This window comes from Anolis sagrei, chromosome 3 (assembly GCF_037176765.1).
Source record: "Anolis sagrei isolate rAnoSag1 chromosome 3, rAnoSag1.mat, whole genome shotgun sequence".
Lineage (NCBI taxonomy): Eukaryota > Metazoa > Chordata > Lepidosauria > Squamata > Dactyloidae > Anolis > Anolis sagrei.
The window spans coordinates 253,337,647-253,365,057 of record NC_090023.1 but is presented as its reverse complement, the minus strand read 5'-3'; the positions used below and the strand labels follow the sequence as shown (position 1 = coordinate 253,365,057).

Sequence of the window (27,411 nt, the reverse complement as noted above, 5' to 3'; positions counted from 1 at the left end):
CGCTCTTGGAGGAAAATAGACCTTGACATATGCAAGTTGTAGTTACTGGGATGTATAGTTCACCTACAATCAAAGAGCATTTTGAACTCCACCAATGATGGAATTGAACCAAATATGGCACACATATCAGTGAATGGTTCGGGGGGGGGGGGGATACTGAAAATTACCTAGGGCCATCTCTGGTTGGGGGTCATCACAACATCAGGAACTATATTAAGGGGATGTGGAATTATGAAGACTGAGAACCACTGCTCTACAACATAAAGATGTACCTTTTATGGTACCATCTACACCAACCATTTAATGCAGTTTCAAACTGGTATGGAGAAAAGTGTTCTGATGGTTAGATGGAATAAACAGAACCAATTTGAGGGCTGGTAGGTGATGACACAAACCACTGATGCAAACTGGCCTTTGTGTTGAGCACTTTCATGGGATTGTCAAAGGCTTTCATGGCTGGAATCACTAGGTTCTTGTGGGTTTTTTCGGGTTATAGGGCCATGTTCTAGAGGCATTTCTCCTGACGTTTCGCCTGCATCTATGGCAAGCATCCTCAGAGGTAGTGGGGTCTGTTGGAATTAGGACAATGGGTTTATATACCTGTGGAATGGCTGGGGTGGGGCAAGGAGCTCTTCCCTGATGCAGCTAGGTGTGAATGTTTCAACTGACCACCTTCATTAGCATTTGAAGGCCTGCCTGAGCCTGGGAAAATCTTTTGTTGAGAGGTGTTAAGATGTGCCTGGTTGTTTCCTCTCTGCTGTTTTGCTGTTATAATTTTAGAGTTTTTTAATACTGGTAGCCAGATTTTGTTCATTTTCATGGTCTCTTCCTTTCTGTTGAAATTGTCCACATGCTTGTGGATTTCAATGGCTTCTCTGTGTAGTCTGACATGGTGGTTGTTGGAGTGGTCCAGCATTTCTGTGTTCTCAAATAATATGCTGTGTCCAGGCTGGTTCATGGAGTTTGTTGTTTGGTTGCTGCAGTTTGAACCAGCATGAAAGGGTCAGTGCAGACACGCCTCTGCTTCTGGCTGACCTTGCCTTCCAGTTCCCTCTTGGAGATTCTGTTTCCTCCCTCTCCCTTCCTGCCTTCCTTCTTTCCAAAGCCAACCCAGAGGGAGGAGAAAAGGGGAGGGCGGAGGGTGACTTGGGGCAGCCCTGCCCCACCTCCACAGGCTCATAACAACCGCTCTTTGTGTGCCTGGCTCCACAGGCCCCACACACAACACACACACACACAGAGACCCGGATGCCTCCTCTCCTTGCTGCTGCTGCTGCCCCTCTCCTCCTCCTCTCCCTTCCAGCATGATGTTCTCCTCGTCTGGCGGCGGGCCCAGCGCTGGGCAAACCTGCAGCCTGGTGCTGATCTTCGCGGTGCTGCTGCAGTCTATCTGCGTCGCCATCACCTTCCTCTATTTCACCAACGAGCTGCAACAGGTTCGTGAAGAAACCTCTCTCTGTTTTGGGAGGGAGAGGGGAGAGGAAGCCCGCCTTCTTGGGGTGCATGCACACTTTGCAAACACACCCAGGAATACCACTACTGCAGAGGTTGGATGGCCATCTGTCGGGAGTGCTTTGAGTCTGTGTTCCTGCATCCCAAAAGCTTGGTCTGGGTGGCCCTGCCTTGGGGGTCTCTTCCAGCTTATGATTCTATTAATACCAATAGTAATAAATGCACAGTCTTCCATCTTGTATCCACTTTCCAGAGAAAGGAAATTTGGAGTCCTAGAGCTACTTCATCACACTAGAGAATGAATCCACTTTAAATCCGGTTTCTGCCTCCTTCAGAATTCTGGGATTTGTAGTTTGGTGAGGCTGTTAAAGACTCTTCCCTAAACTACAAATCCCAGAATTCTGCAGGAGGCACCAACTGGATTTAAAGTGGATTTATTCTCTAGTGTGATGAGGTCTCTTAGGTCCCCTCCACACTGCCCCTGTACCCCAGATTATCGTCTTATCCCAGATTATCTGGCAGTGAGGACTCATATAATCCAGTTTAAAGGAAATATTAACATCAGAGACCAGATCCTGAGCTATAGGGCAGTGTAGAAGGAGCAACCATGAGGCCCAAATAAAGAAAGAAAGCTCCTTTGTACAACCTAGGGTGCAGCTACCCCGTAGAGTTAATGCAGTTTGACCCCACTTTTAACTGCCCTGGCTCAGTGCTATGGAAACCTGGGAGTTGTAGTTTGAGAAACTATTGGGCAGAGAAGGTTTAAGACTTGCTAAAACTTCTCCAGTGTAGGTTCTTTCTTAAGAATTCAAAGATAATCAAAAGGGCCAGTCGTTCTTGGGAAAACTATGCATGGAAAACTTGCATAGTTTGATATCTTTCCTTCTGAATAGTTTTTGGAAGTTGTAAATATTTTCCCCTGCAATCTTGGTCAGGATTCAGATATTCGAAATTCCTGCCTTATTGCACAGGAAAGTGAATGTAAAGTTGCAAACTTGAAACTCTCTTTCTCTTTCAATCATCCAAAGAATTCAAATATTCCAAGCCTCCAATTGCCTTGTCTTACTTGCACGGAAGTGGATTCCAAAGAAGAGATTATGCAAAAAATTTTTTTCCTCTGGGTAGCTTGCAAAGTTGCAAACTACACTTTGTATTTTGTTGCAAGCCTGGAGTTTTTGCATGTACTCCAAAGGGCTGGAGTAGATCCTCAATCCAGGCCTTGCTTTCCCCTTTCCTCTAAGCCTCTCTTGTTCTCCTTTGTTAGAAACAGTTGCAAGTTTTGCCACTGAAATGAAGGAAATGGGGTTCAAAGGAAACCACTGTTGCAGTGACCCTTTCCCCCTTACAAATGGTACAATTATATTGCTGGAAAAAATATAACAAGTATCCAAATTAAAGTAATAACACCATCTCAATCAGAGTTGCTTGGAATTTTGGAAATTCAAAGGGGAAGAAGGGCAATTTTGTCCGGAAGGGCGTGAATCCTAAATATAAATGTTCCTTTTGTTTTCTTTTTTTAAGTGCTTGGTTAATCCATTTGCCTCTGACTGAAACAAAGAAAGCTTGGGAGGAAATGGGCTGAGCTTCGGAAAGTTACTTTTAAAAGTTTAGGATGCCCAGAAAGTGAGCTGGGGGGATTCCAGGAGGAAGTAATTCTGCAGAAACGCCTCCTTGGGTAACTACCTTCTTTCTCATTCTTTTGCCTTAGGTTCCATTTTTCTCAGAGGGATTGAATTCCACGCCTGTCCAATCTAGAAGGCCATCTACACTTTAGAATTAATGCAGTTTGGCACAACTTGAACTGCCATGGTTCAATGCTCTGGGATTTTGTGAGTTGTGGTTTTATAAGGTCTTTAGCCTTCTGTGCATAGTGTGCCAGGGCTCCCATTAAACTACAGCAATGGTTCCCAACTTTTGAACTTCCAGGTGTTTTGGACTTCAGCTCCCAGAATCCAAGTGAGTGTACCAGCTGTTAGGAACTTCCTGACTGTGAGAGCCATTCAGGAGTGGAACTCTCTGCCCCGGAGTGTGGTGGAGGCTCCTTCTTTGGAAGCTTTTAAACAGAGGCTGGATGGCCATCTGTCAGGGGTGATTTGAATGCAATATTCCTGCTTTTTGGCAGGGGGTTGGACTGGATGGCCCATGAGGTCTCTTCCAACTCTTTGATTCTATGATTCTATAAATGTGGGAATTGAAGTCCAAAACACCTGGAGGCCCAACCACTGAACTCTACAAGGTTCCATCACATCGAACCATACCAATTAAAGTGGTGTCAAACTGCATTAATTCTACAATGTAGATGCACCCTAAGATTGGGTGCAAAGCAGCAGAACCCATAGATGCCCATTTCCAAGGAATGGCACAGAAGAGGGAAGGACACAGAATCACTCTTTGTTATAGGTTGAGTATTCCTTATCAGAAGTTGTTTAGGATTTTGGATTTGTTCAGGACTTGGAATACATGCATATACATAGAGATATCTTTGAGATGGGACTCTGGTCCAAAGATGAAATGATGTTATGTATTGTATACACAGAACATGAAGGTTATTTATGCAGTGCTTTAAACTATGTGGAGGAAACAAAGTTTGAATCATTCGAAAGCATCCTATAAAACCATGGGGTTTGTATTTTTCTGGGGTAATTCCACTTGTCTACAAAAAACTCACTCTACCACAAATCCCATATTGCTAGATGAAAACTATGGCAGGTAAGTGTTTTTAAAAGTGCAAACATTACATAGAGTGAAATAATATCCACTAAAGAGGGATCCATGTGCTGGCCAAGCAAAATGCACACAAAACTATGCAAGCTTTCAAAACTTCACTGGCTTCTTCATCATCAGGCAAAAGATGTGAAAGACTCAAACTGGAGAAGAATAGGAAAGTGATGGTGTTGGAGTCACAGGCCTATAAGCCTGCATGCCTCTTCTGTCTTTGTTCCTTTGGTCTGGAGAGATCTCAGGGTGCCATTTCCTTTTGGACTCAGACAAAGGGCTGTAAAATGTAACTCTGCATGTTGAGAGAAAAAATACTTTACTTAGGGGGAAATGCTGTTGTTTCAGGAGGGATCCTGTGGTCAGGTATCTCTGAGGCCAATTCCTCACATTGTATGACTAACTCCCTTGTGTCTAGACTCCCTTGTCTGGAAAAAAAAACTTTGGATGGGTGTCTTCAAGTGCATCTATACCAGGCCTGAGCAAACAATGGCCCTCGTGTTTTGGATTTCAAAAGGAAAGGGCCTGAGGCTGTTCGGAATGGTGGGAGTTGAAGTCCAAAACACCTGGAGGGCCAAAGTTTGCCCAGGCCTGATCTACACTGTAGAATCAAGGCAGTTCAACACCGCTTGAACTGCTATAGCTTTGGGATTTGTAGTTTTATAGTGTCTTTAGCCTTTGTCAAATAGTGCCAGTGCTTCACCAAACTACAACTCCCCATGATTCCAGAGCATAGCATAGAATCAAAGAGTTGGAAGAGACCTCATGGGCCATCCTGTCCAACCCCCTGCCAAGAAGCAGGAATATTGCGTTCAAATCACCCCTGACAGATGGCCATCCAGCCTCTGTTTAAAAGCTTCCAAAGAAGGAGCCTCCACCACACTCTGGGGCAGAGAGTTCCACTGCTGAACAGCTCTCACAGGAAGTTCTTCCTCATGTTCAGATGGAATCTCCTTTCTTGTAGTTTGAAGCCATTGTTCCGCATCCTAGTTTCCAGGGCAGCAGAAAACAAGCATGCTCCCTGTGACTTCCTCTCCTTGTGACTTCCTCTCACATATTTATACATACCTCATAGGGCTTGTTCTCCAGACCCTTGATCATTTTAGTCGATCATTTTAGTTGCAGTTCCAAGTAGCATCAAATTGCATTCATTCTGTGTGGATGCACTCCTGTTATTTAAAAAAAATACTCTTAGGAGAAAACAAGATTGCATTTTTACCCCAGAAATGACAACAACAACAATAATCTTTATTTATATCCTGCCACCATCTCCCCGAAGGGACTCAGGGTGGCTTACAAGGCACTCCAGGGTGCACAATAATTCAAAATACTAATATTTAGCTCTGCCTTCCTTGTGTTCTTGTTACTGCTAGAAGTATTTTTATGGAAGTTACTTTTTTGGATGACAATTCCCACTTAGCAACACGTTGGCTGGATAATTATTGAATGTATAGGTCTGATAAAGTAAGGTTTGCAACCTCTGCTTATTTCCTAGCTGCTGAGAGGGATAAATGGTGTGATAGGGTCAACAGGAGGCTTGAATGCCTTAGAAAATAAGGGGCTTTGTTCTTCTACTATAAACCTCTTCTCCCTTTAAGCCTTCCCCCCTTTAAGCTTTTCCCCAAACACACAGTGCTGTTCTTTCATGCATACAGGAACTGAATTTTGTGGCAATTTAAAAAGAAATAGGAATACATTTCCATTGTTTTCCCCTCCTTTTTTTACTTAAAAAGGAGGAGATAGTAAATTTTGGAAGACATCAATATTATTTGAAAAAGGCAACAAGAATCCAAACGTTGGTTGCACAACTCTTCTTGTGAAATGTTTATCTTCCTGAAAGAGATAAGACCTTTATTTAGTTTGTAGGATGGCCAGTGTTTTGTATCAGCTGCTGGCTAAGCAAACTCCCCTTCTAGTTGGAATCACAACAATGTGTTGTAATGCCTACAAAGGGAATAGTGGGAGTTGTAGTTCTACAAGGTCTTTAGCCTTCTCTGCCAAATAATGCTGGTGCCTCCCCAAACTACAAATCCCAGAATTCCATAGCATTGAGCTATGGCAGTTAAAGTGTTTTCTAACTGCACTAATTCTACAATATGGATGCACCCAATGGCTCCTTGCCCCTTGCAGTTGTCATTTCCAATTTAGGACTACCCTAAGCGAAACTTTTCACAAGGTTTTCTTGGCAGGATTTGTCCAGAAAGAGTTTGATATCGCTTTCCTCTGAGGTGGAGAGAGAGTGATTTGAGTCCTGGTCTGCCAAAGTCTTGGGTCAGATCTGAATCTTCTATGATTCTAGCCTATTAGATATGGAGATTTATAGGTTCCTTTTAGGACTATTTTGCTTATGACAGGTCTTTTTTCTTTTTCGTGTCAGGAGTGACTTGACAAACTGCAAGTCACTTCTGGTGTGAAAGAATTGACTGTCTGCAAGGATGTTACCCAGGGGACACCCAGATGTTTTTGATGTTTTACCATTCTTGTGGGTGGCTTCTCTCATTTCCATGCATAGGGAGCTGGAGCTGACAGAGGGAGCTCAACCCGCTCTCTCCGGATTTGAACCTCTGACCTGTTGGTCTTCAGCCATGCTGGCATAAGGGTTTAACCCATTGCACCACCGGAGGCTCCTGCTTATGATAGGTCACTTGGGACAATCCCATCCTTTTCCTGCATGAAAACTGGATTTCTGCTGCTGGAACCTCTTTTCCTCTCCTCCTTTCTCCCTTTAGACTGCAGTAAGCCTAACATGACTGCCTCTTTCAAAACCGCTTCCTGCTTCTTTGTGGTTCTGCCTCTGAGTTTGAAATTCATCTTGCAATGATGGATTTCTTGTTTCCAAGACAAGTCAAGAAGCATAAACTTGCAAAACCACTCCACATCAGCTCCAAAGCTGTTCTGGGATGTAAGGACAGGGAAGGGAGTACACAGCATGCAGATCTTTTGATCAAGATAACAGAAGTGTAGATCACAGTCATGATAACACAGCAATCTCTATATAATTCTTCGCTTAGCCTACCTGGCAGAGTTGTACAGCTAAAAAGGGACCACTCAGTGTGATTTCAAAGAAATCAGAGGAAGGAATATGAATATAGGCAAAATGGAAGTGTGGCTGTGGAAATGCAGCACACAACATGCATAACCATTAGCTGATGTGAGTTGTAGTTTAACAACTCCTGGAGAGCTCCACCTTGCTCACTCTACCTATATGCATTGCCATAGGCTCTGGTTTGACTTGAAATGTTATATTTCTAGCACAATTACTTGCAAGTGACTGGAGCCAATGAGTGCATCATTCTAGACTGTAGAATTAATGCAGTTTGACACCGCTTTACTGCCATGGCTCAATGCTATGGAATCATGGGAGTTGTAGTTTACTGAGGCACCAGCACAATAAGGCAGAGAAGGCTAAAGACCTTGTAAAACTGCAATTTCCATGGCTCCATAGCATTGAGCCATTGCAGTTGGAGTGGTATCAAACTGCATCAGTTCTGTGGTGTGGATGCATCCAATGACTAGAGCCAAGTGAGGGCCAGGAGGGTGTCCAGTTTAAGTTGATCTTTGTAGCGACCTCAACTATATTTTGGTGTGTTGGCTGAAGTTTGAACCTTTGTATGGAAATCGAAAGTGATGTGGCTGAAAGAAGCCAGAACAGAGCAAGGACAAAATATGTTTGCTTTGCAATGTTGTTTATCACTGTTTAAGAGCCCTAGGGTCAGATTCCACCTGGTTTTATAAGTATGGGTTCAGTTTTGGGTGGTTTGCTTGATTTCAAAAGAAGGAAACACCTTCTTGGGAAGGACTGCCAAAATCAAAACAGCTCAAGAAGGGGATTGGATTAAAGGTCAGGCTCTCTCTTCATTCGTGCTGCATTTACCTGTGCAAGGGTACATTTTCCTCCTCCTCAACATACACTTCAAAAAATTTAAGAAAGAAGCAAAATACTAGATCACATTACAGGATTGTTGTGTGAACCTCTTTGCCAGGCTCTTTCTGACTTGCAGTGTTGACAGTGGGCTACACTGCAGGGTTGTTGTAACCCAATCTCAGTTTCAGCCACTCCAAACTGCAGAATGGGAGCAGAAATGCTTTTTCATTGGCAGAATATGTATTTTTTTTAAAATCCATTTCCTCCCACATGAGATAAACCTTAAATTAGCACAAGTCATTTGTATTAATAGTGGCACAGAGAATGCATGTCAAAAACTTACTGGAAGATCACAACTCAAATTTTGGGTTTCTCCTCCACTTTTTTGTACAGCGGTCACTTCTGCCCCGAGGACAAGGAAAAAGAGACATCTGAAATATCCAGGAAGTCTAGTTTCCAGACAGCTTTGTTTGGAAATCTGGTAGAATTGTTATGAATGTGCTTCCTACATGAAGAATAGAGCAACTTTTACCCATTTTTCTTTTCTAAAATATTTACTTGAGGGTCCAGTTATTTAGTTCCCAGCTGGTAAAATATGGCTGAAGGCAACATATGGTTTCCACCTAAAAAAAACTTATATCAATGTTTATACACCAACTGCATAAAAACATGAGGAAATAACTCAATCTACCCATAGAATATCCATTGTTTTGCTGGTGTATCTCGGTCCAAAATATTTCTACATCCTTCCAAGGATATGCAGTCTTGGAGAAGGGGATTGGGGGGAAATTAACCCCTATTATTACCCCGGGGCTACAGTGGTGCAGTGGGTTAAACCGCTGAGCTGCTGAACTTGCTGATCGGAAGGTCGGTGATTTGCATCTGCTGATGGGGTGAGCTCCCATTGTTAGCCCCAGCTCCTGCCAACCTAGCAGTTCGAAAACATGCAATAGGTACCGCTTCAGCAGGAAGGTAACGGCGCTACATGCAGTAATGCCGACCACATGACCAAGGAGGTGTCTACGCTGGCTCTTCGATTTAGAAATGGAGATGAGCTCCACCCCCAGAGTTGGACTCAACTAGACTTAATGTCGAGGGGAAACCTGTGCCTAGATGCTTGGTTTTGTCTGTTTTAGTAGAAAGTAGGAAGCCTTCATGATGTATTGAGAGGGTTTGACTCTATGCACAGCCATGAAATCCATTGTGTAACCTAGTGCAAGTCACACACTATCTGAAGAAGTCAAAGGCAAACCTCTTCAGAGCAAATCTTCCCAAGAATATTGATTTATAGGTTTACCAGAAGTCAGAAATGATTTGAAGAGAACAACACGGGTTCTGTAGCCCACTTTCATGCAAATTGTGTGTTACTCAAAGTAACTTCCTGATATGTAATTTCTGAGCACTCTTATGGGTGAATGAGTACAATAATGTTCAGTGTAGATGAAAAACAAACCCATTGAAGTGCTCAGTAAAATGAGGAAGTAAGTATTGCATATACTCACAATGTTTAGTTCTCAGACAGAAGGGTAAGGCAAATACTTCCAGCTGTAAAGAGACAGAGCTTGTCTATGCAGCACTGCCAGAGCTTGAAAAGTTAGGATTATAACTCCCAGAATCCCCTAGTTAGGTTGGTTGGGGGATTCTAGGAATTGTCCTTCAAAACATAACTTCCCTGGATGAAAGTTACATTAACTGGTTGCTGTCTGGCCAATGCCTGTTCTTCGTGTCCTAATCATAAATTTGTATAAATATGGATTTTTATAATAAACTGTACAGGTTTGGTTAATTTTCATGTAATCAGCCATTTTTACACTAAAGCCAATCTTATATTTAGTAACTGTTTCCCCCAATTAAGCTTAAATAGGATGCTTTAGTCTGATCAAGGAGTTTGATTACTTTGGCAAATAATTTTGTGTGTGCAAGATCTTCCTCCTGCTTGTATTTATAATAGAAAGGCAGAACTTGGAAGTTTTTTTTTTTAGCAGACTTAACAGTCATACCGGTTAGGGGATTCTGTTCCCCAAAAGTAACTTTTTTTGTGTGTGTCAGGCATGATGTGAGAAATTGCAAGTCGCTTCTGGTGTGAGAGAATTGGCCGTCTGCAAGGACATTGCCCAGGGGATGCCAGGATGTTTGATGTTTTTACCATCCTCGTGGGAGGCTTCTCTCACTTCCCGCATGAGGAGCTGGAGCTGACAGAGGGAGTTCACCATGCTCTCCCCGGATTCAAACTGCTGATCTATTGATTGTCCATTCTATTGATCAGTAGTCCTGCCGGCACAAGGGTTTAACCCATCGCACCGCCAGGGGCTCCAAAAGTGACATTAATAAGCTTTGTGACGGGACATCTTCCCAAAGGATTTCTTTTGTCTTTTGCTTTTGGAGCAAAATCAGTTTGCAAACTAAAGAATGAGAAGATAAAGTTTTGAAGAAGTTTTTTTTAATTATAATTGGTCATGATTCCTCATACTTTCCGTTCTGCCTCATCTTCTTTATTGATCCTTTTTCTTTTTCATTCTAGTTTTTACTGTGGGGAAAGGAAAGCATAGTTTCAGTTTTGGTAAATCTGTACATAATAGAAAATGTGGGCTGGAAACCCATGTATTAGTGGAGCAGTGAAAAAAAGTGTCCTTATGCATCCCTTGTAATCCCAAGTGCTGGCTCCAGAAATCCCTTAGGCTCTCCAAAATAACCTTTAAACATTAATGGTGGTTTTGGGGGTTTTTTCCCACTGCAAAAACAGATGCAACCAAAACTAGTCACAAATGCCATGCCTTATCTCCAACCTCCTCCAAAGCCCCTGAAGGGGAAACAAAAACTGATGGAAATCTACTCACTTTGTTTCACCCTCTTTCTTCCTCTTTCCTCCTGGGTGACTTTCAGAATAGACTCTAAAATAGAGTCTCAGGTCAATCTGCACCAGAAAAACCACATAACCTGAATAGAAAGTAGTGGGGTTTTTTTTTTTGCAAGATCATAAACTCCCACGCAGACTCCTGAGGCTAATTGCAAGACTCATCTCACTAGGTTGCAATTTAACTCCGAAAAATACCCAGTCTTGCTCTAAAAATGATGGGGGACTTTCCAGCCACTTCTTCTGAAATTTCTGGGGGAAAAGACAAGTCACTATAGACTTCAGTCTATTTCACACATTTTGTGAGTATCATAGAGAAGCTCCCCAACAGAGGCTGTTGGCCATCTGTCGGGGGTGCTTTGATTGTGTTTTTCCTGCATGGCAGAGGGTTGGACTAGATGACCCATGTGATGTCGTCCAACTCTGATTCTATGAACACTGCATGAACATGTTGGAATACTTGTGCACCAGCTGCGCCCGTACCTTGGGAAGTCTGACTTGGCCACGTTAGTCCACGCTCTAGTTACATCCCGTATAGACTACTGCAGCGCTCTCTACGTGGGGTTGCCTTTAAAGACGGTCCGGAAACTTCAACTAGTCCAACGAACGGCAGCCAGGTTGTTAACAGGAGTGGTGCCCAGGGAGCATACAACCCCCTTGTTGCGCCAGCTCCACTGGCTGCCAGTTTGCTACCGGGCCCAATTCAAAGTGCTGGCTTTGGCCTATAGAGCCCTAAACGGTTCTGGCCCAACTTACCTGTCTGAATGTATCTCCCCTTATGAACCACTGAGGACTTTAAGATCATCTGGGGAGGCCCTGCTCTTGGTCCTGCCTTCGTCACAAGCACGTTTGGCGGGGACGAGAGACGGCCTTCTCAGTGGTGGCCCCTCGGCTATGGAATGCTCTCCCTAGGGAAATCAGATCTGGTCCCTCCCTCTTGACATTTCGGAGGCAAGTTAAAACGTGACTATTTGAGCAAGCGTTCACAAATACAGAGTAGCTAATATAGGAAATCGAATGACCTGACAATGGAATTGGACAATGCTTGAGAATAATGAGACGCTGATGATGTTGCTTTATTGCTTTTGTGATGTCTTATACTGTTTAATGTTTTTTTATCTATAGTATGTTTTATGTATACTGATTTGTTGGAAACCGTCTTGAGTCGCCAATTGGCTGAGAAAGGCGGTATACAAATACAGTAAATACATAAATAATACCATGCTTATCAGCACTAGCTGATTGGGAATGATAGAAGGTGCTAGGCTGGAGAAGACATTTGGTCGAGGTGCATCTGGCACAAGGTGGGAAGTCTCCACATTTGTTGATGGTGTGGGTTTCCATAGTATGCCACTTACTGTCAGTCCTTTAAAAATGTGCCATTTCCTATGAAGTTATTACCATGAACTCAAATTCAATTCCTATTTCACTGGAGCTGAGAAGAAAATGCACTGAACACTCTGAGTGGTGCAGAAAGAAAGCAAAATCTCACATTAGATGTGAGTCCTTTCCAAAGTAACTTGTTTTCATGATAACTGAGTCTCAGGATTCAGGAGAAACATGACAGACTTAAGGATTTTGTTGCATGCGAAGTTTGCCTTTGACTCAACAGCAAGGTTTTAAGCTTAGGAAATGGTTTCAATAAGGAGAGCAAACGAAAAGGAATGTGAGGAATGGTCTTACAGATTCCAGTAGTTCTTTTGCTTTAGTCGAGGGATCAACAAATGCCCCAAGGAAGAACTGAATTCAATAGTTCAGAAAGACAGAATGGAACTGATTACTTACTTTGTAGTCTGGAGCTTGGGCAGACTTGGAGATGCCTAGTGCTAGCATTTCATGATTCTGTGCTTCCCCTCCCATGTTATCACAGTCTTCTGGCCCAATGTGTAGAGGCTATGAGAAAACATCTCTTGTCAGCAAAAGGCAGTAAATTTCCCCTGCCTAGTCACCCCTGAGGTGAAGCCAAGTCATAACAAGCCCATGGAGATGGGCTGGGCTGCTGCGTCTGGGTTAGTTTCACAGAGGAGAAAGATCCAGGGTGCTTATTTAGAGCAGTTCCCTTGCCGCAGACACTGAACTATATTTCCTGTTTGCACATACATGCACCTATGTGTTTGGACTGTGAAAAGGTTACTCTTTTGAACTACAGGTCTTCCCAGTCAACATGGCCTAGTTGAAATCCTCTTTCGGAATATAGCCTTGCATCTACATTGTAGACCTAAAGCTGTTTGATACCACTTTTAACTGCCATGGCTGATTGCTAGGCAATCCTGGGAGTTGTAGTTTGGCAAGGCACCAGTACTCTTCGTGGCAGAGAAGGCAAAAGACATTGTGTAACTACAGCTCCCAGGATTCCGTAGCATTCAGCCATGAAGGTTAAAATAGCGTCAAACTGCATTAATTCTACAGGGTAGATTCACCTTAGGTCTACAATGTAGATTCTTGGGGTTTAATCACCAATTTATATAACATTGTAATATTGAGTAAAGTAACAGTTTCCCCTGACATTAAGTCTAGTCGTGTCCAACTCTGGGGGATGGTGCTCATCTCCATTTCTAAGCTGAAGAGCCAGCGTTGTCCATAGACACCTCCAAGGTCATGTGGCCAGCATGACTGCATGAAGCGCCATTACCTTCCCACCATAGCAGTACCTATTGAGCTACTCACATTTGCATATTTTCAAACTGCTAGGTTGGCAGAAGCTAGGCCTAACAGCAGGAGCTCACTCCACACCCTGAATTCAAACCACCAACCTTTCAGTCAGCAAGTCCAGCAGCTCAGCAGTTTATCTTGCTGCACCACCGGGGTTATTACTTATTTACAAGTATTATTTATTTACAAATAAGTTAGAAACTACTTGAATCATGGAGCAACCATACCAATCAAAATATGACTTGTGATAAAAATTTATTTATTTATTTACACTATTTATATTCTACCCTTCTCACCTGTAGGGGACTCAGGATGGATTACAATGCACATATACATGGCAAACATTCAATGCTTAGACATATAACATGTATAGACAGACACAGGCAATTTAAAATTCGAGCTTTTTCTGAATTCATGAGGTCATGCTCGATTCTGGCCACAGGGGGAGCTGCTGCTTCATCCACTGTGACACTGAGTCCTTTAATGAAGACTTCCTCATTTTTCTGCATGTTGCTGGAAGGTTTTATGGTGTCATAAATTAGTTAAATTAGCCTCTCCGCATAAAGCAGCACCTAAATTTCCTATTTGATAGATGTAACTGTCTTTCGGGCTGCATAGGTCCACCGGAGCCCCCGGTGGCGCAGTGGGTTAAAGCACTGAGCTGCTGAGCTTGTTGATCGAAAGGTCACAGGTTCGATTCCAGGGAGCGGTGTGAGCTTCCGCTGTCAGCCCTAGCTTCTGCCAACCTAGCAGTTCGAAAACATGCAAATGTGAGTAGATCAATAGGTACCGCTCCAGCGGGAAGGTAACGGCGCTCCATGCAGTCATGCCGGCCACATGACCTTGGAGGTGTCTACGGACAACGCTGGCTCTTCGGCTTAGAAATGGAGATGAGCACCACACCACAGAGTCAGACATGACTGGACTTAATGTCAGGGGACTACCTTTACCTTTACTAGGTCCACTTGACGACACAGTTGAATAATGACTTGACATGGAGACGCTTACAATAATGTTTTTAAGGCTTTGTACTTTTTATATTATATTGTATGCTAATGTTTTTAATAGTATTTTATGATTGTTTTATTTGTTATAATTGTTGAGGCATCAAATTGTTGCCAATTGTGAACCGCTTTGAGTCGCCTCTGGGCTGAAAGGGGTGGTATATAAATGTGGTAAATAAATAGGTCAACAGCAATCTAGACTAATGGCCAAAAGCTCACTCTGACCCGGGCTGGCTTTGAACTCATGTCCTCTCAGTCAGTAGTGATGTAATGCAGCTGGCTCCCAGTTAACTATGCCACAGCCCAGTACAGAAAAACAGACCAGACTTCTAGCAACTGCACCTTAAACTACATCAGTCATATTGGTCCTCTTTAGAAATACCATAGGGATAGTTTTCAGTGTAACACTGAGAACTTAAAGGGTTTTGCTTCCTGTAAACACAGTTTCTAATGTTCCTCTTCATCTGTAGTATACATCTTCCTGCTTCCAGAAATACATACACTGAATTAAAAATTGTTCTTTTTCCTTCTCTTTCTCAATCCAGCTCCGTGCTACTTATTCTGAGAGCAACTTGGCTTGTTTTAGTCGAGAAGATGTTTTACTACAAGACATGGATGCAGATAACATCGACGAGAGTGACCCCTGCTGGCAAGTCAAGTGGCAGCTCTCACGGTTAATCAAAAAGGTACTTGTCCTAGGAAATACACTCTCTAATGGAAACAGTCGCAATTATTTCAGTTCATTTTCAGGCTTAACTCGGTCTGGCAGCCTCAGATATCTTAGATGACAAGCCTCTTGTCCAGCTGTCTCGTATAGCAGTTCGAGTGATGAACTGGAGTTTGGGAAAACCAGATTCAGCTATGTAACCTTGGGCCAGTTGATCTCATGCATATAAACTGAATTAATGCAGTTCAACACCACTTTAGCTGCCATTGCTCAATGCTATGGAATCCTGGGAGCTGTAGTTTTACAAGGAGCTTAGCTTTCTCTGCCTAAGTGTGTTGGAGCTTCATCAACGTACAACTCCTGGGGTTCCATAGCAGTGAGCCACAACAGTTATAGTGGTGTCTAACTGCATTAATTCTACAGTTAGGATATACCCCCCCCCCAGCCTAATCTACCTTGTAGGATGTTGTGACACTACAGAAAGGAGGGATGTCATGTTCAGTGTCTAACTGGAAAAAAGATTGAATAGTAATATGACTGAATAACCAAAAACAACACTCATTTATTTACTTATTTACAGCATTTATATTCCGTCCTTCTCACCCCGCAGGGGACTCAGGGCGGATAACAGTGTACACATATATGACAAACATTCAATGCCAATTTTAACATACAACATATACAGACATACACAGAGGCTATTTAACTTTTTCTGGCCACCAGGGGAGCTGTCACTTTCATCGTCCATCTGTGACACTGATGAAGTACTTCCCCATTCCCCGCATGCTTTTTGCTGGAGTGCTTTGCTGGAATCTTTTTTATGGCCTCATAAATTAGATAATTTAGCCTCCCCACACTTTAAGGTGGTACCTAATTTTCCTACTTGACAGATGCAACTGTCTTTCGGGTTGCAAAGGTCGATAACAGGCTACACAATTGGTTGGAAATCCACTCCAACCCGGGCTGGCTTTGAACTCATGACCTTTTGGTCAGAGTGATCTTAATGCAGCTGACACTCAGCCAGCTGAGCCACAATCCCACAGAAAATGGCAGAATAACATTGTAGATCCCTCTCCCAGCTAAAGTATAATAAATCTGCATTAAAGGAACTAGGATGCAGGGTGTGAAGATCCCTTACCTTGCCAGCCGGGGTGGCAGGGCCTAGGAAGAGACAGGCTAGGTAGTTTCAGCTTAGAAGGCCTGGCAGAGAGCTGCAGGAGCCATCTTAGTTTAGGGAAAAGCTCCAGTTCAGAGAGGGGGAGTGGCCTGGGCCTGAGCCAGCCCTGCAACAGCCAGGATTGGTTTGTAAAAGGGGGGCGGAGTTAGACAGTTGGAGGGAAAGAGAGAAGCTTATTTTGCCAGTTTAATTTCAGTTCTGGTTGATGTTAGAGTGGGAGCAAGATTATAGAAGGCTTTTAGGAGTTCCTGTTAGGAATAGGCAGCTTGCCTGTAGTTTGCACAGCAAAGTAGGCTGTGGCAGACTGGTTACAGCTATTTTAGAGAAGAAATAGCTGGGTTGTGTATAGGAACTGTAACAAAGATAGAACCATTCTCTCATGCAACCGTTACGTTTTTAAGAACAAAGACCAGTTTAATTGTAACAGCCAAGCCTATTCAACTGCATTCGCTTTATTCTGTAACTTCTATTCAATAAACCTTTCTTGTATTTTTTAAAACTTAAGCCTGAGTCAAGTGCCATTCGTGGAGTTAGCTCCTTTTCTTTTTAATTCAACCTCGCCTGTTTTCCCTCAAAGAAGCCCTTTGAAAAGAGACAGTGTTTGGTGGTCCTAGAAGTAGTTTTGACAACTTAAATAGCTAGAGGGTTCCTGTTCATTTATACTTATGGTGGCAGCGAAGGTTTAAATAAAGAGACATCCCCTCAAGTGTCATCTAGGGGCCTAAGTGGTGTGAATTCCTTATTAAAGGAGGGACAATATTGGGATCTGTTTGCCCCCTGTCCAGTCATATTGTTTAGCCATAAAGACTACCTTTATGATTAGGGGTAGATGGTGGGATCGATCGCATTGCCATCTGCCTGGTTATTATAATTGGTGTTGCAGTGGTGGGTTTGCTTTACCCCCTGCCCAAATAGTATAAAGGAGTTTTTATACAGGGCATTTCCTAACTGTCGTGCTCCCTTCAAAGAATATCCTATTTCCTCCAGCATGCATATCATGAGCTCCAGGAAGCAACACCCGAAACCAGAAGTGGGAAATTTTCCAGGGTTGTATATTTTTCTGTGAAGCTTATAAAATAAAATGGCACATACATATTGAAACTTTTTTTTTCTTTTCCAGAAGTGTAATTTTATCATAGGAATTTTTTGTAACATAATTACACTTGCAATTGCAGATTGTGGCAAAGCACCGCCTGGAAGATGCAATTTCTGGTGCAGCCTCCTCGGCAACAGGTATTGGCACATTTGTACATCATGTTTGGTTAAGTAAGATTATTGGAAGTACTGTTACAAGGCAGTGGTTCCCAACCTTTTTTTGACCAGGGACCACTTTGACCAGGGACCACTTTGACCAGGGATTACTCTCCAACAGTAGTACCAAAAGGGTTACAACTCAGTTTTTGAACAACTTTCGATTTGGTTTGGCTATTTGCGATGCTGATTCAGAAAATTGCATTGGATAAACCACATCAGCTCTAGTTTCTGATTCAGAACATATGCCGTCTACTAGTTGCCATCTGCTCCCCCACAGAAAACCATATTTAATAATCTAGAGCTGATGTGGTAGTGGTAATCTTTTGTAGGTAGTCAGCCTCTCCCCTCCCGATATCCCTGTTGCCTCAGTACTATATCGTAAGAGGGTTTCATGAGACCAGTGGCGCTTGTTGCCATGTGGTTTCAAGGTAACGGTGTAGTAATGGTGAGGCCACAGACCATATTTTCATTCTTGTGGGCCACTGGTTGTCCATGGACCAAGGAAAGCCAGTGCGATGTTGGGGTTTAAGTGCTAAACTACAACTCTGGAGACCATTACCAGAGTTGTAGTTCCCCACTACCACAAAATGAGCACCAATTTGATCAACTTTAAAACAGGATTAGAAGACATGCTTGTGTATTAGTGTGTGACTCTCCATAGTTGCTTGGAACTGAATTGTGAAGATACTATAGCAGTCAAGCTCTGGTTTTGGGCTTTCAAGAAGCAACCATTTGGCCACTATAGGAATAGAAGGCTGGACAAGATAGACATTCGTCCTCCTCCAGCAGGACTCTTCTTAGACTTGGTTTTATTGCTATGCAAATAGCTTATGTGTGATCCTACTTTAGGTTAAAGCATTGGTGTTTCTTTTAATCCAGGTCACACTTCTCAAGTTTCCACTGCAACTGAAAGAGAAGCTTCCAAGAATGCTGTGCCCAGAGTGGCAGCTCACCTCACTGCAAACCAAAATTGGAGGCATCCTGAAACCATACAAAGTGAGTCACTGAATTCATCTGTTCAGAGCGGTCAAGGAACTGATCTGGTCAACTGATTCCCCCCACACCCAGATTGTTCCCAGTCATGGACACCTTCCTATAAAAAAGTAAAAACATAGAAGCAATCCAATAGTGTTTTTGATAACAACAACAACAACAACACTTTATTTATATTCCACCCTATCTCCCCGGGAGACTTAGGGTGGATACCAACAAACAAAAGGCAAACATTCAATGTCTCAATAACAATAAGTACAACTATAATAACCCAGATTAACCCCACATAAAGAACTACCTAAGCATAACAACTATAACTTCAATAAAAAGTAATTGATTGAAAATTACAACTAACATAGAATATGAACATGAAACATCCAAATTAATATACAAAGGCATCTCAAAGGTTCACAAATATATGCATTGATTCTATGGCCAAAGAAGTTAAATGGGCTATTGTGATCTAACAAGGCCCGAATGCATTTCTACTTTCCAATCAGCAGTCTGGTAATAGTCTCTCTAGAAATTGTGGTTAAAGTGCTATGTGTTTTATAAACTTAAATGGTATTTTTCTTTTTTTTTCCCCTATCCAATTGCAGGTCTTCCATTGCGAAACAACCTGGGATATAAGATAAACACATGGGAGGCCTCAAGAGACAGCAGCTCATTTCTTTACAATCTAAGGTTGAACAATGGAGAGCTGGTCATACCACAGACAGGCATCTACTATATCTACTCCCAGACTTATTTTCGGTTCCGTGAACCTGAGGGGGTGGAACCCGATGCAGATCCGGACTCTGACAGTGTTCGAAACCCTAAACAGATGGTTCAATTCATTTCAAAGTACACTGACTACTACCCAGACCCCATCCTAATGATGAAAAGTGCTCGAACGAGCTGCTGGTCCAAGAAAGCCGGATATGGACTTTATTCCATTTATCAAGGGGGGTTGTTCCAATTAAACGTGAATGACAGGATATTTGTCTCTATCAGCAATAAAGATTTAGTAGACATGGATAAACCAGCAAGTTTCTTTGGAGCCTTCTTGGTCTCTTAAGAGAGAAAGAAAAATAAAGCGAGTTCAAAAAACATTGAAAGGATTGGCTAAGAAATCAGAAGAAATAGGTTTGAATTGTATCACAAGGACATTCATTCGGTAGAACTGGAACAACTGTGCATATTTCCTACTGAATGGTTGCCATCCTGAACCACAATTCGATTTTGTGGAGAAATGAATGAATTGCAATTAGCCAACTTAAAAGGAAAACCAGGTATTAATGGTTGAAATACCATTAAATGACATCAGTTCTGTGAACTGTTTTCTAGCTGTGATCCAGAGTGTGTTGCCAACACAAAAGACTGTGCAACTCTTTGACAGAGGATCACACAGTAGAAAGAAGTATGAAGCAAGACATGAGGATATGCCTCCATCACTCTGTCATATCTGTAGTCTGCAGGAATTCGGGAGATTGATGTTTCCTAGACTGGAGCTACAATCTTTGTCAATATGACCAATCAGAATTTGCCAAAGGAGTTACACCTGGTCAAGTTTTTTCCCCATTGCAAACCTTTTCACAACAGGATTATTATGAGAGTTCAGGAATGTCACACAGAAAAGCTATAGACTGTTGAAGGGTGAAACAATGTGCTGAAAGGATTGAGTCCTGCTCATTGCCATGCAGAGCATAGCATGTGAACATTTTCCTATGGGATGAACATGTGCCTTTCACTGAGTCTGTAATCTGTGCAGTCTCAGGTAGGCAACCACATTATATTTCCACACGTACTGCTCTGCTCTATCATACTGTGAAGTCTGCAGAAGAGTGCAATGGACATGTTACTCCTTTGTTGCACGCTGGGTAATAATGATTAAATCCATTCACCCTGCAGTTGGAAAAGTGACCCTCTAAAGTCAGAAGTTTCAGGTGCTTCATTAAACATTTCCCTTTTGAGCAAGATTTCCTTTTTTGGAAAATAAATCCTCAGTCTTCCTTTGAAGTCAACATTCTAACAAAAGTCCTTCTCATTGCCCACTTCCATAAACCTAACGCATCCTGGAAAGCATGAATACTGAAGAAACAGGAATTACTATTGGTAGCAGCCTTCGGTTGTAGGACACAACAGACCACATCTGGGTGAAGGCCTAGCAACCTGGTCTGGAATATGGTGAATTTGTGCAGGCAACTTGATTTGTTGTTGCTTTAACTCTAGAATCTTTGTTCAATGTCCTTTACATGTGTGTATTGTGTTTGTGTGCAATGGAAGCTTCCATCGGTTTGCTCTAGTGATCAGGGGAGTCCTCCCCAGTGGTAAATAATGGTTTCCATGCCAGTGATGACAATGAGCCAATACAAGATTTTAATCCATGTGTTACAAGAGCTGACTGAAGTGCAGTACCTGTTCACAATAGAGGTCAGAATCTTGGTGAATGCATTTTATATATAGACCTGTTTCCCAAACTCTGGTCTTCCAGGTATTTTGAACTTCTGCTCCCAGAATCACTGATCATTGGCCAAGGCGTCTGCAACATCTGGGAGCTGATGTCAAAAAATATTTGGAGGATTACAGTTTAGGAATCACTGGTTTAGATTTAAGGCCTATGGATTTGTCGTCCCACTGTCATGGAAGACAAATTCCACTACTGCCCATCTCCATTTAAGGTAGGCTGCAGCCAGGTGCCTGAATATAATTTGCCCCTATTCCAATGGGCTGATAGCTGTGGTGAGCAACCAGAGATCAATGGTCAGTTGCAAGCACCTGCCATTCTAGATCCCTCATGATGTCCCAAGGAAGTATTGCTCTGCATGATTGGGGAAATTTTAAATTAGCATGCTTTACAGTTGTCTGTGTGTCAGGTGAGAGGAGCAGACGGTAGTTGGCTAAGCCATTCTCCCAACAGTGTGATGTGCCAACTTGTCCAGAATGGCTAAAATCCAATTCAAACACTTGTGAATTTGAAGTGGTTGATCAACTTGTTCTCCTGCTATAACATCAATGATTCTCCACCACTGGTTTGGCAAGCTAAATTGATTGAATACCCAGTCTCAATATGCTGCTGGTGCATGTTGCCCAGCCTGGTGCAAAACAATTTTTGACTTGGGCATACATCATTTAATTTATGTCCAGAGTTTTTGTCCTAAATGACTGCTGAAATGTATGGAGATGCAATATTGATGGAAGGGATTCTGTGTTGCAACTGCCTGCATTGCAATAAGAGCTGTAGTCCCTTGACATCGCACAATTATAATGCTGTGTTTCACTTGAATTGCCATGGGAACACCTGGAATCTTCTGGTTCATACCCTGATAAGGCATTCAAGCTCTCTAGCAGAAAATGTATAATGCCTCTCCTAAACTCCCAGAATTCCAGAGGAGTTGACTGTAGCAATTAAAGTAGAAACATAGTTTTAGAATTGTTTATTGTGAATGGACTTATGTAGGTACAGATTTCAAGAATCACAATATGTGTTTGTATGTGTCTTTGCATTGCCTCTTGTGCTTTCATATTGCTTGTGGACCTGTGGTCACCCCATAAATTTCATAGGGTTTTCTTGGGTGGTTTTGCTCATTCCTTCACCTAAAATGTAACCTACTGAGCCTGGTATTAATCTTTTATCCAAGTGCTAACTTGAGCTGTCCCGCCTTGAAATTGTTTGAAAGATTACTTCATCAGTGCTGGCAAACTGATGGCAAAGATGGTGGAATTTCTTGATCCTGTTTTTGTCTATTTTTAAGGTGTGGTTATTCAGAGTCATCAGGAACTCCCTGATTTCCTTGTAATTTATTAAAACGGTCATGTTTTCCCCAGCTCTTAAGAGCTGGCACGAGTGACCAAAACAACATGACCCCGCTCTTCCACCCACAAATCCTTCCTGTGCACAAGAGTAGGGCAAGGTGACCCTGGCAATCTCCATGTTGGGCAGTGCTCTCATTTAACACTACTACGTAACTCTCTCCCCAAAAGAATATCAGGGTTGCATAATAGCAAGAGAGAAAAAGGAGATAGGTCTTCATTGTTTCTGCCTTAAATAAAATTCACAGCATCATCTGATGGAAGCTTATGTGGAAGAAAAACCTCACTATATCCAGTAAGATATGTAGAAACAATGGTGGATACTGGTTCTCACTGTCAGTGAGGTGATAAGCCCACTCCAGATTTTAGTCTGAACTTTGAGACTGCAATTGAACCTTATGTCCAATAACCTCGATAATTCCACTGCAGTTTGGACTAAAACCTGGAGCCATATTGGATTTTATTGCTCTCAGATTTAGTTGCCAGATGTAGCATATTGTGTGGGTGTTTGTTTGCAATGCATGTAACTAAAAATGTGCTAGAGACCCATTTCTTTCTGAACATTATGAGAATAGTGCATTGAATTCTCTCTTCCCAGGATGGTGAAGTGATTCTACTGAATAGGAGGTGGGAGAGGGGCGTCCTTTCTTTTTTGAAAGCTTCCCACTGTTGAGTTTCCTCTCTAATATTGCCTTGGTGGTGCAATGTGTTAAACCTTTGTGCCAGTAAGACAGTTCAGAGGTTCAAATCTGGGGAGAGCGCAGATGAGCTCCTGTTAGCTCCAGCTCCCCATGCGGGGACATGAGAGAAGCCTCCCACAAGGATGGTAAAACATCAAAACATCCGGGCGTCCCCTGGGCAACGTCCTTGCAGACGGCCAATTCTCTCACACCAGAAGCCACTTGCAGTTTCTCAAGTTGCTCCTGACATGAAAAAAAATTGCCTTGGTAGTTCTTGTGGCATTACGAAGCTGCCTCCACTCTGGACTTTACCATGATCCACTAATATGGGAACCAGAATTACAAGTGGGGCATTGTCAGTTACCTGATCCCCAAAAAAGTGGCAAATTTTATTTGATTTTTTAAATAGAAAATAAAAGACAACAGCAAATTTTATCCTCAGCTACCTGGTATTTAGGTAAACCCTTCTCTTTCTTTCTCCCCTTGACTCCAAGAATAAAGTGCTAGAATATTGCTCTCCCCCATCCCAAAAAGTGAACAAAATATCTCTTCTCATTGTGGAAACAGCAAGAAAAATTGTTGGCCTATTGTGATATGTAACACAAAAATGGAACACAAATGTCCAGAGGGAGATGCATTTTATACAACTGTATTATATCTTGCTACATTTTGTAAATATTTTTTTATAAAACTTATTTTTTAAAATAATGTTTACTTTGTGTTTTCATTATTGTGCATGAAATTTTCTTTGGTGTTTCAAAGCTATTAGGAAACAAATGACCTTTGCTAACTACGGTTGCCAGGTGGACGGGGGGAAACCGGGTGAAATCCCACCTGCTCACCTTTAAGAGAGGTGCAGAAATCAGCAGGTGAAACTTTTTCATGACATGGAAATAAGCACAATTGTCCGGTAATTGCTGCAGATCAAATTACTGTTTTTCAGCTATGGAAAGCAGCCCGTAGACATTCCTGTGAATTGCCAGCACAACACAAGATGATGGTTAAAGGCACTTTTTGTGGGTGCATCTGGCATTTGAGGTCAAGTTCCACACAATAAATGCTCTGCGTTAGCATGTTGTGGAGGAACCCGAGTCATAAAAATTGAATGAAATCACAACACCTTTGCAAATTACAACAGATGGTCATGGTGCTCTATTGTTTAAGTGTTATACATATCAATGAGTCTCAGATTAGTGCAAAACTGCAGCTGTTTTGTGCTTTGGTGCCATTTCAAATTTATGGCAAACCTATCAGGATTTTCTGCTGGCAAGAGTGTATGAGTTGGCCAGAGTCGAGTGGGTTCTTCTGGCCAAGCAGAGATTCAAACTTTGGTCTCCCAAGAGTTGTAGGTCAACAGTGAAATCACTACACCATTCTTGATTTGCAGTGTAATCAAGCTTTTATTTACTTGAGTCTCTGAGCATGTACAAAATTCGTAGCAGAAAGGACAGCCTGAAAGAATGGGAAATAGTCCATACTCTCTTGTCCTGCTGGTGAATGTCTTCTAGGTTGAGTATTACAGGAAGCAGGATGCTGAATTAGGCTTTTCATATGATCTCCCAGGTATATTGCCTCTAATGTGTAAGTGACTAATAGGACTGGTCCTACCATTTGGCAAAATAAAATAGCTGCTTTATCCAGCAAATGTGGAGGACAGTGATAGGTTAGAAGAAAAAGTGGGTGAGCCATGTGAATTGCTCTATGCCTCCGCTATAGAACATGAACCCTTTTCAGGCATTGTAGTTATAGAACTGGGGTTCATTTTATTTGCTATAGCAACATCTTAAGGAATGGGTTGTAGGTTTTTCAGGCTATATGACCATGTTCTAGAAGCATTCTTTCCTGACGTTTCACCTGCATCTATGTCAAGCATCCTCAGAGGATGTGAAGTCACAACCTCTGAGGATCCCTTCCATAGATGCAGGAGAAATGTCAGGAGAGAATGCTCCTAGAACATGACCATATAGCCTGAAAAACCTACAACAACCCAGTGATTCCAGCCATAAAAGCTTTCGGCAATATATCTTAAGGAATCCTGGATTGGAGTATAGGAAAGAGTATTTAGAAAACTCAGCAGAATTCTAATGCCTTGCCAAACTATATGTACTCTACATATCTCTTTCTATGAACCTGGGAGATATCTATGATCTGGGGAAGGCCTTCGCTTTAAAGTACATGGTTAATGACAGTTTTAATCACACTGAAAACAACTGAAAAGCAATCAACAGCACATCACTTTCAAACACCCTTCTGACAAGCAATCAAAGGTGGAATGAGAACTTGGAGAGGACAAACAAACCTTTCATTAAAAAAAATCCACTGATACGGTTTTATCCCATGCTCTTACCAAATGTGGTGGAACAGAGAAAGTCCTAATTTTCTTGTGACCTTGGTTTTGGCTGTCATCCTGTTGAGATTAAATAGTTTGCCATCTGTCTGAATGGTGATTTCCACACCAATGGGAAGCTTCCCATCAACAAGGTGCAGAGTAATACCTATGAAGATGGAAAATAAGGTCGGTGCAATAACATTCCTGTTTGACACCTGATTCCACCTTAAATTGGTCACTTTGCAATCCATTGCTGTCCAAGACTGTTGTCATCATGGAAGAGCTAAAGGATGTTCACAAATTTATCAGGGTGGTCTAGAGAGCATTGTGATTCACTGCTGAATGTCTTTGTAAGATCAATGAGTGCCATGTACAGAGGCTGATTTTGTTCCCTGTTTTTTTTCTTGGAGCTGTTGTGCATTGAAGATCATATCCACTGTTCCTCTGGAGGGGCGGAAGCCATTCTGGGGTTCTGAGAGGATGGTTTCACCCACAGGTTCCCTGGAACACACAATCCCTCACACTATGACAATCAATCGGGGTGGGGAGTGGGGTTGCAAGAAAGTAGAGTTTAGGCTTATTTGGGATATTCAGATCTTGCAAAACATGAGGAAAACAATATTTCAGAGGCTGACATTGACATTTTGACGTCAACATCCACAGTGCTCCAGCCAGTCTTATCTGTGATTTCTAGAATCCATAGTACATAAAATCATGCTCTTCTGAATTCAGAGGATTTCAGAGTTATCTTCTGGCCTTGAAATCTTGGTGGGAGTGAGGCCACCACAGCCTCCTTACCAAAGGGGCACACGAGTAGTAGGTGGTTGCTTTCATGACAGAAGGCTGGTGAATCCACTCTGAGTTTTAGTCTGAATTTTAAAAGAGCTAATCAAAGTGATGGACCACATTTCCCAAATATGTTCAGCAGTTTGGATAGCTTCTTAAAACATAGCCCAAAAGCCAGAGCAGGTGTACCGACCTGTAGCTTTTATTGGAACAAGCCACCTCTGAAATGCCAAAGATGGATTTAGAATTGAATAAACGGTGTGATTTTTCCATGCAGTGTATTAATTAACCTATGTAATTTGCCACCAAGAGGTCTGGTGACAGCCTTTTTCACTTAAGGCCAAACTACAAGCTATACTTAAAGTGCATATCCCTAGTTTTACTTAAATACACGTAAACAGGCATATGTGTGTGTGTACACGCGCCTGCACTCATACATGAGAAATTTAGGTAACAGGAACATAGGCCTCTCATTTCTCTTTTTAGCCATCACTTGCCTCTCAGTCTTCCAAGAAATGTGCACTAGATGAGGTGTTACATGTGTGTATTTCCACATGTGCAGTCCCACATAGGGAGAATGGGGCAGCTTTTCAGACTATGGAGAAGCAGGTGGTCTCAGCTTGGCCAAAGAAGTAAAATGGGATTGAGGAAATGGAATCTTGCAATTTATAGTTTAGTGAGGGCCAACGGTTCTCTAGTGAGATTTCCAAATATCTTTCCCCCAAATGCAGGAAATATTAGCACTATAAGAGTGTAGTGTGATAGGGTAGTTGTAGTCTTTGAAGGAAGCTACCGAGTTCTTGTGTAGCTTTTTTTGACAACCAAATGTTAGACTCATCGTGGTTCTCAATATTTGGTTCTTCTTTGTTGGACATCCAGCTCCCAGAAGTCCCAGCCAAGTCAGCCAACAGTCAGAAATTCTGGGAGCTAAAGAACCACCCATCCGGAAGTCCAAAGTTTGAGAAATACTGGCCTAGAAGATGGATCTTTGATCTCACTTGTCAAGATTATTCTTGCAGTCTTGAGTAGCATTTCAACTACTGTTTAAGCTGTGTTATGCTTGTTTTGGGGTGAAATTAAGAATGCAAATTAAGATCATGATCACAATGACTACGATGCACTGCTGTCAATATTTCTGATGCCAGAGCAACTTGCACAACACCACGTTGTCCATTACTGCCTTTAGAACAC

General features: G+C 42.3%; 1 protein-coding gene across 1 annotated transcript; it reads left to right on the top strand.

The window, feature by feature from the left end:
* The first annotated feature begins 1,146 nt into the window (after positions 1-1,146).
* Positions 1,147-23,813, top strand: TNFSF10 (TNF superfamily member 10). The gene is made up of 5 exons (XM_060767519.2): positions 1,147-1,436; positions 15,088-15,228; positions 17,562-17,619; positions 18,520-18,636; positions 19,233-23,813. The coding sequence occupies exons 1-5, from the start codon at positions 1,305-1,307 to the stop codon at positions 19,688-19,690; spliced, it is 906 nt and encodes a 301-aa protein (XP_060623502.2). The 5' UTR covers positions 1,147-1,304; the 3' UTR covers positions 19,691-23,813.
* Positions 23,814-27,411: the final 3,598 nt, after the last annotated feature.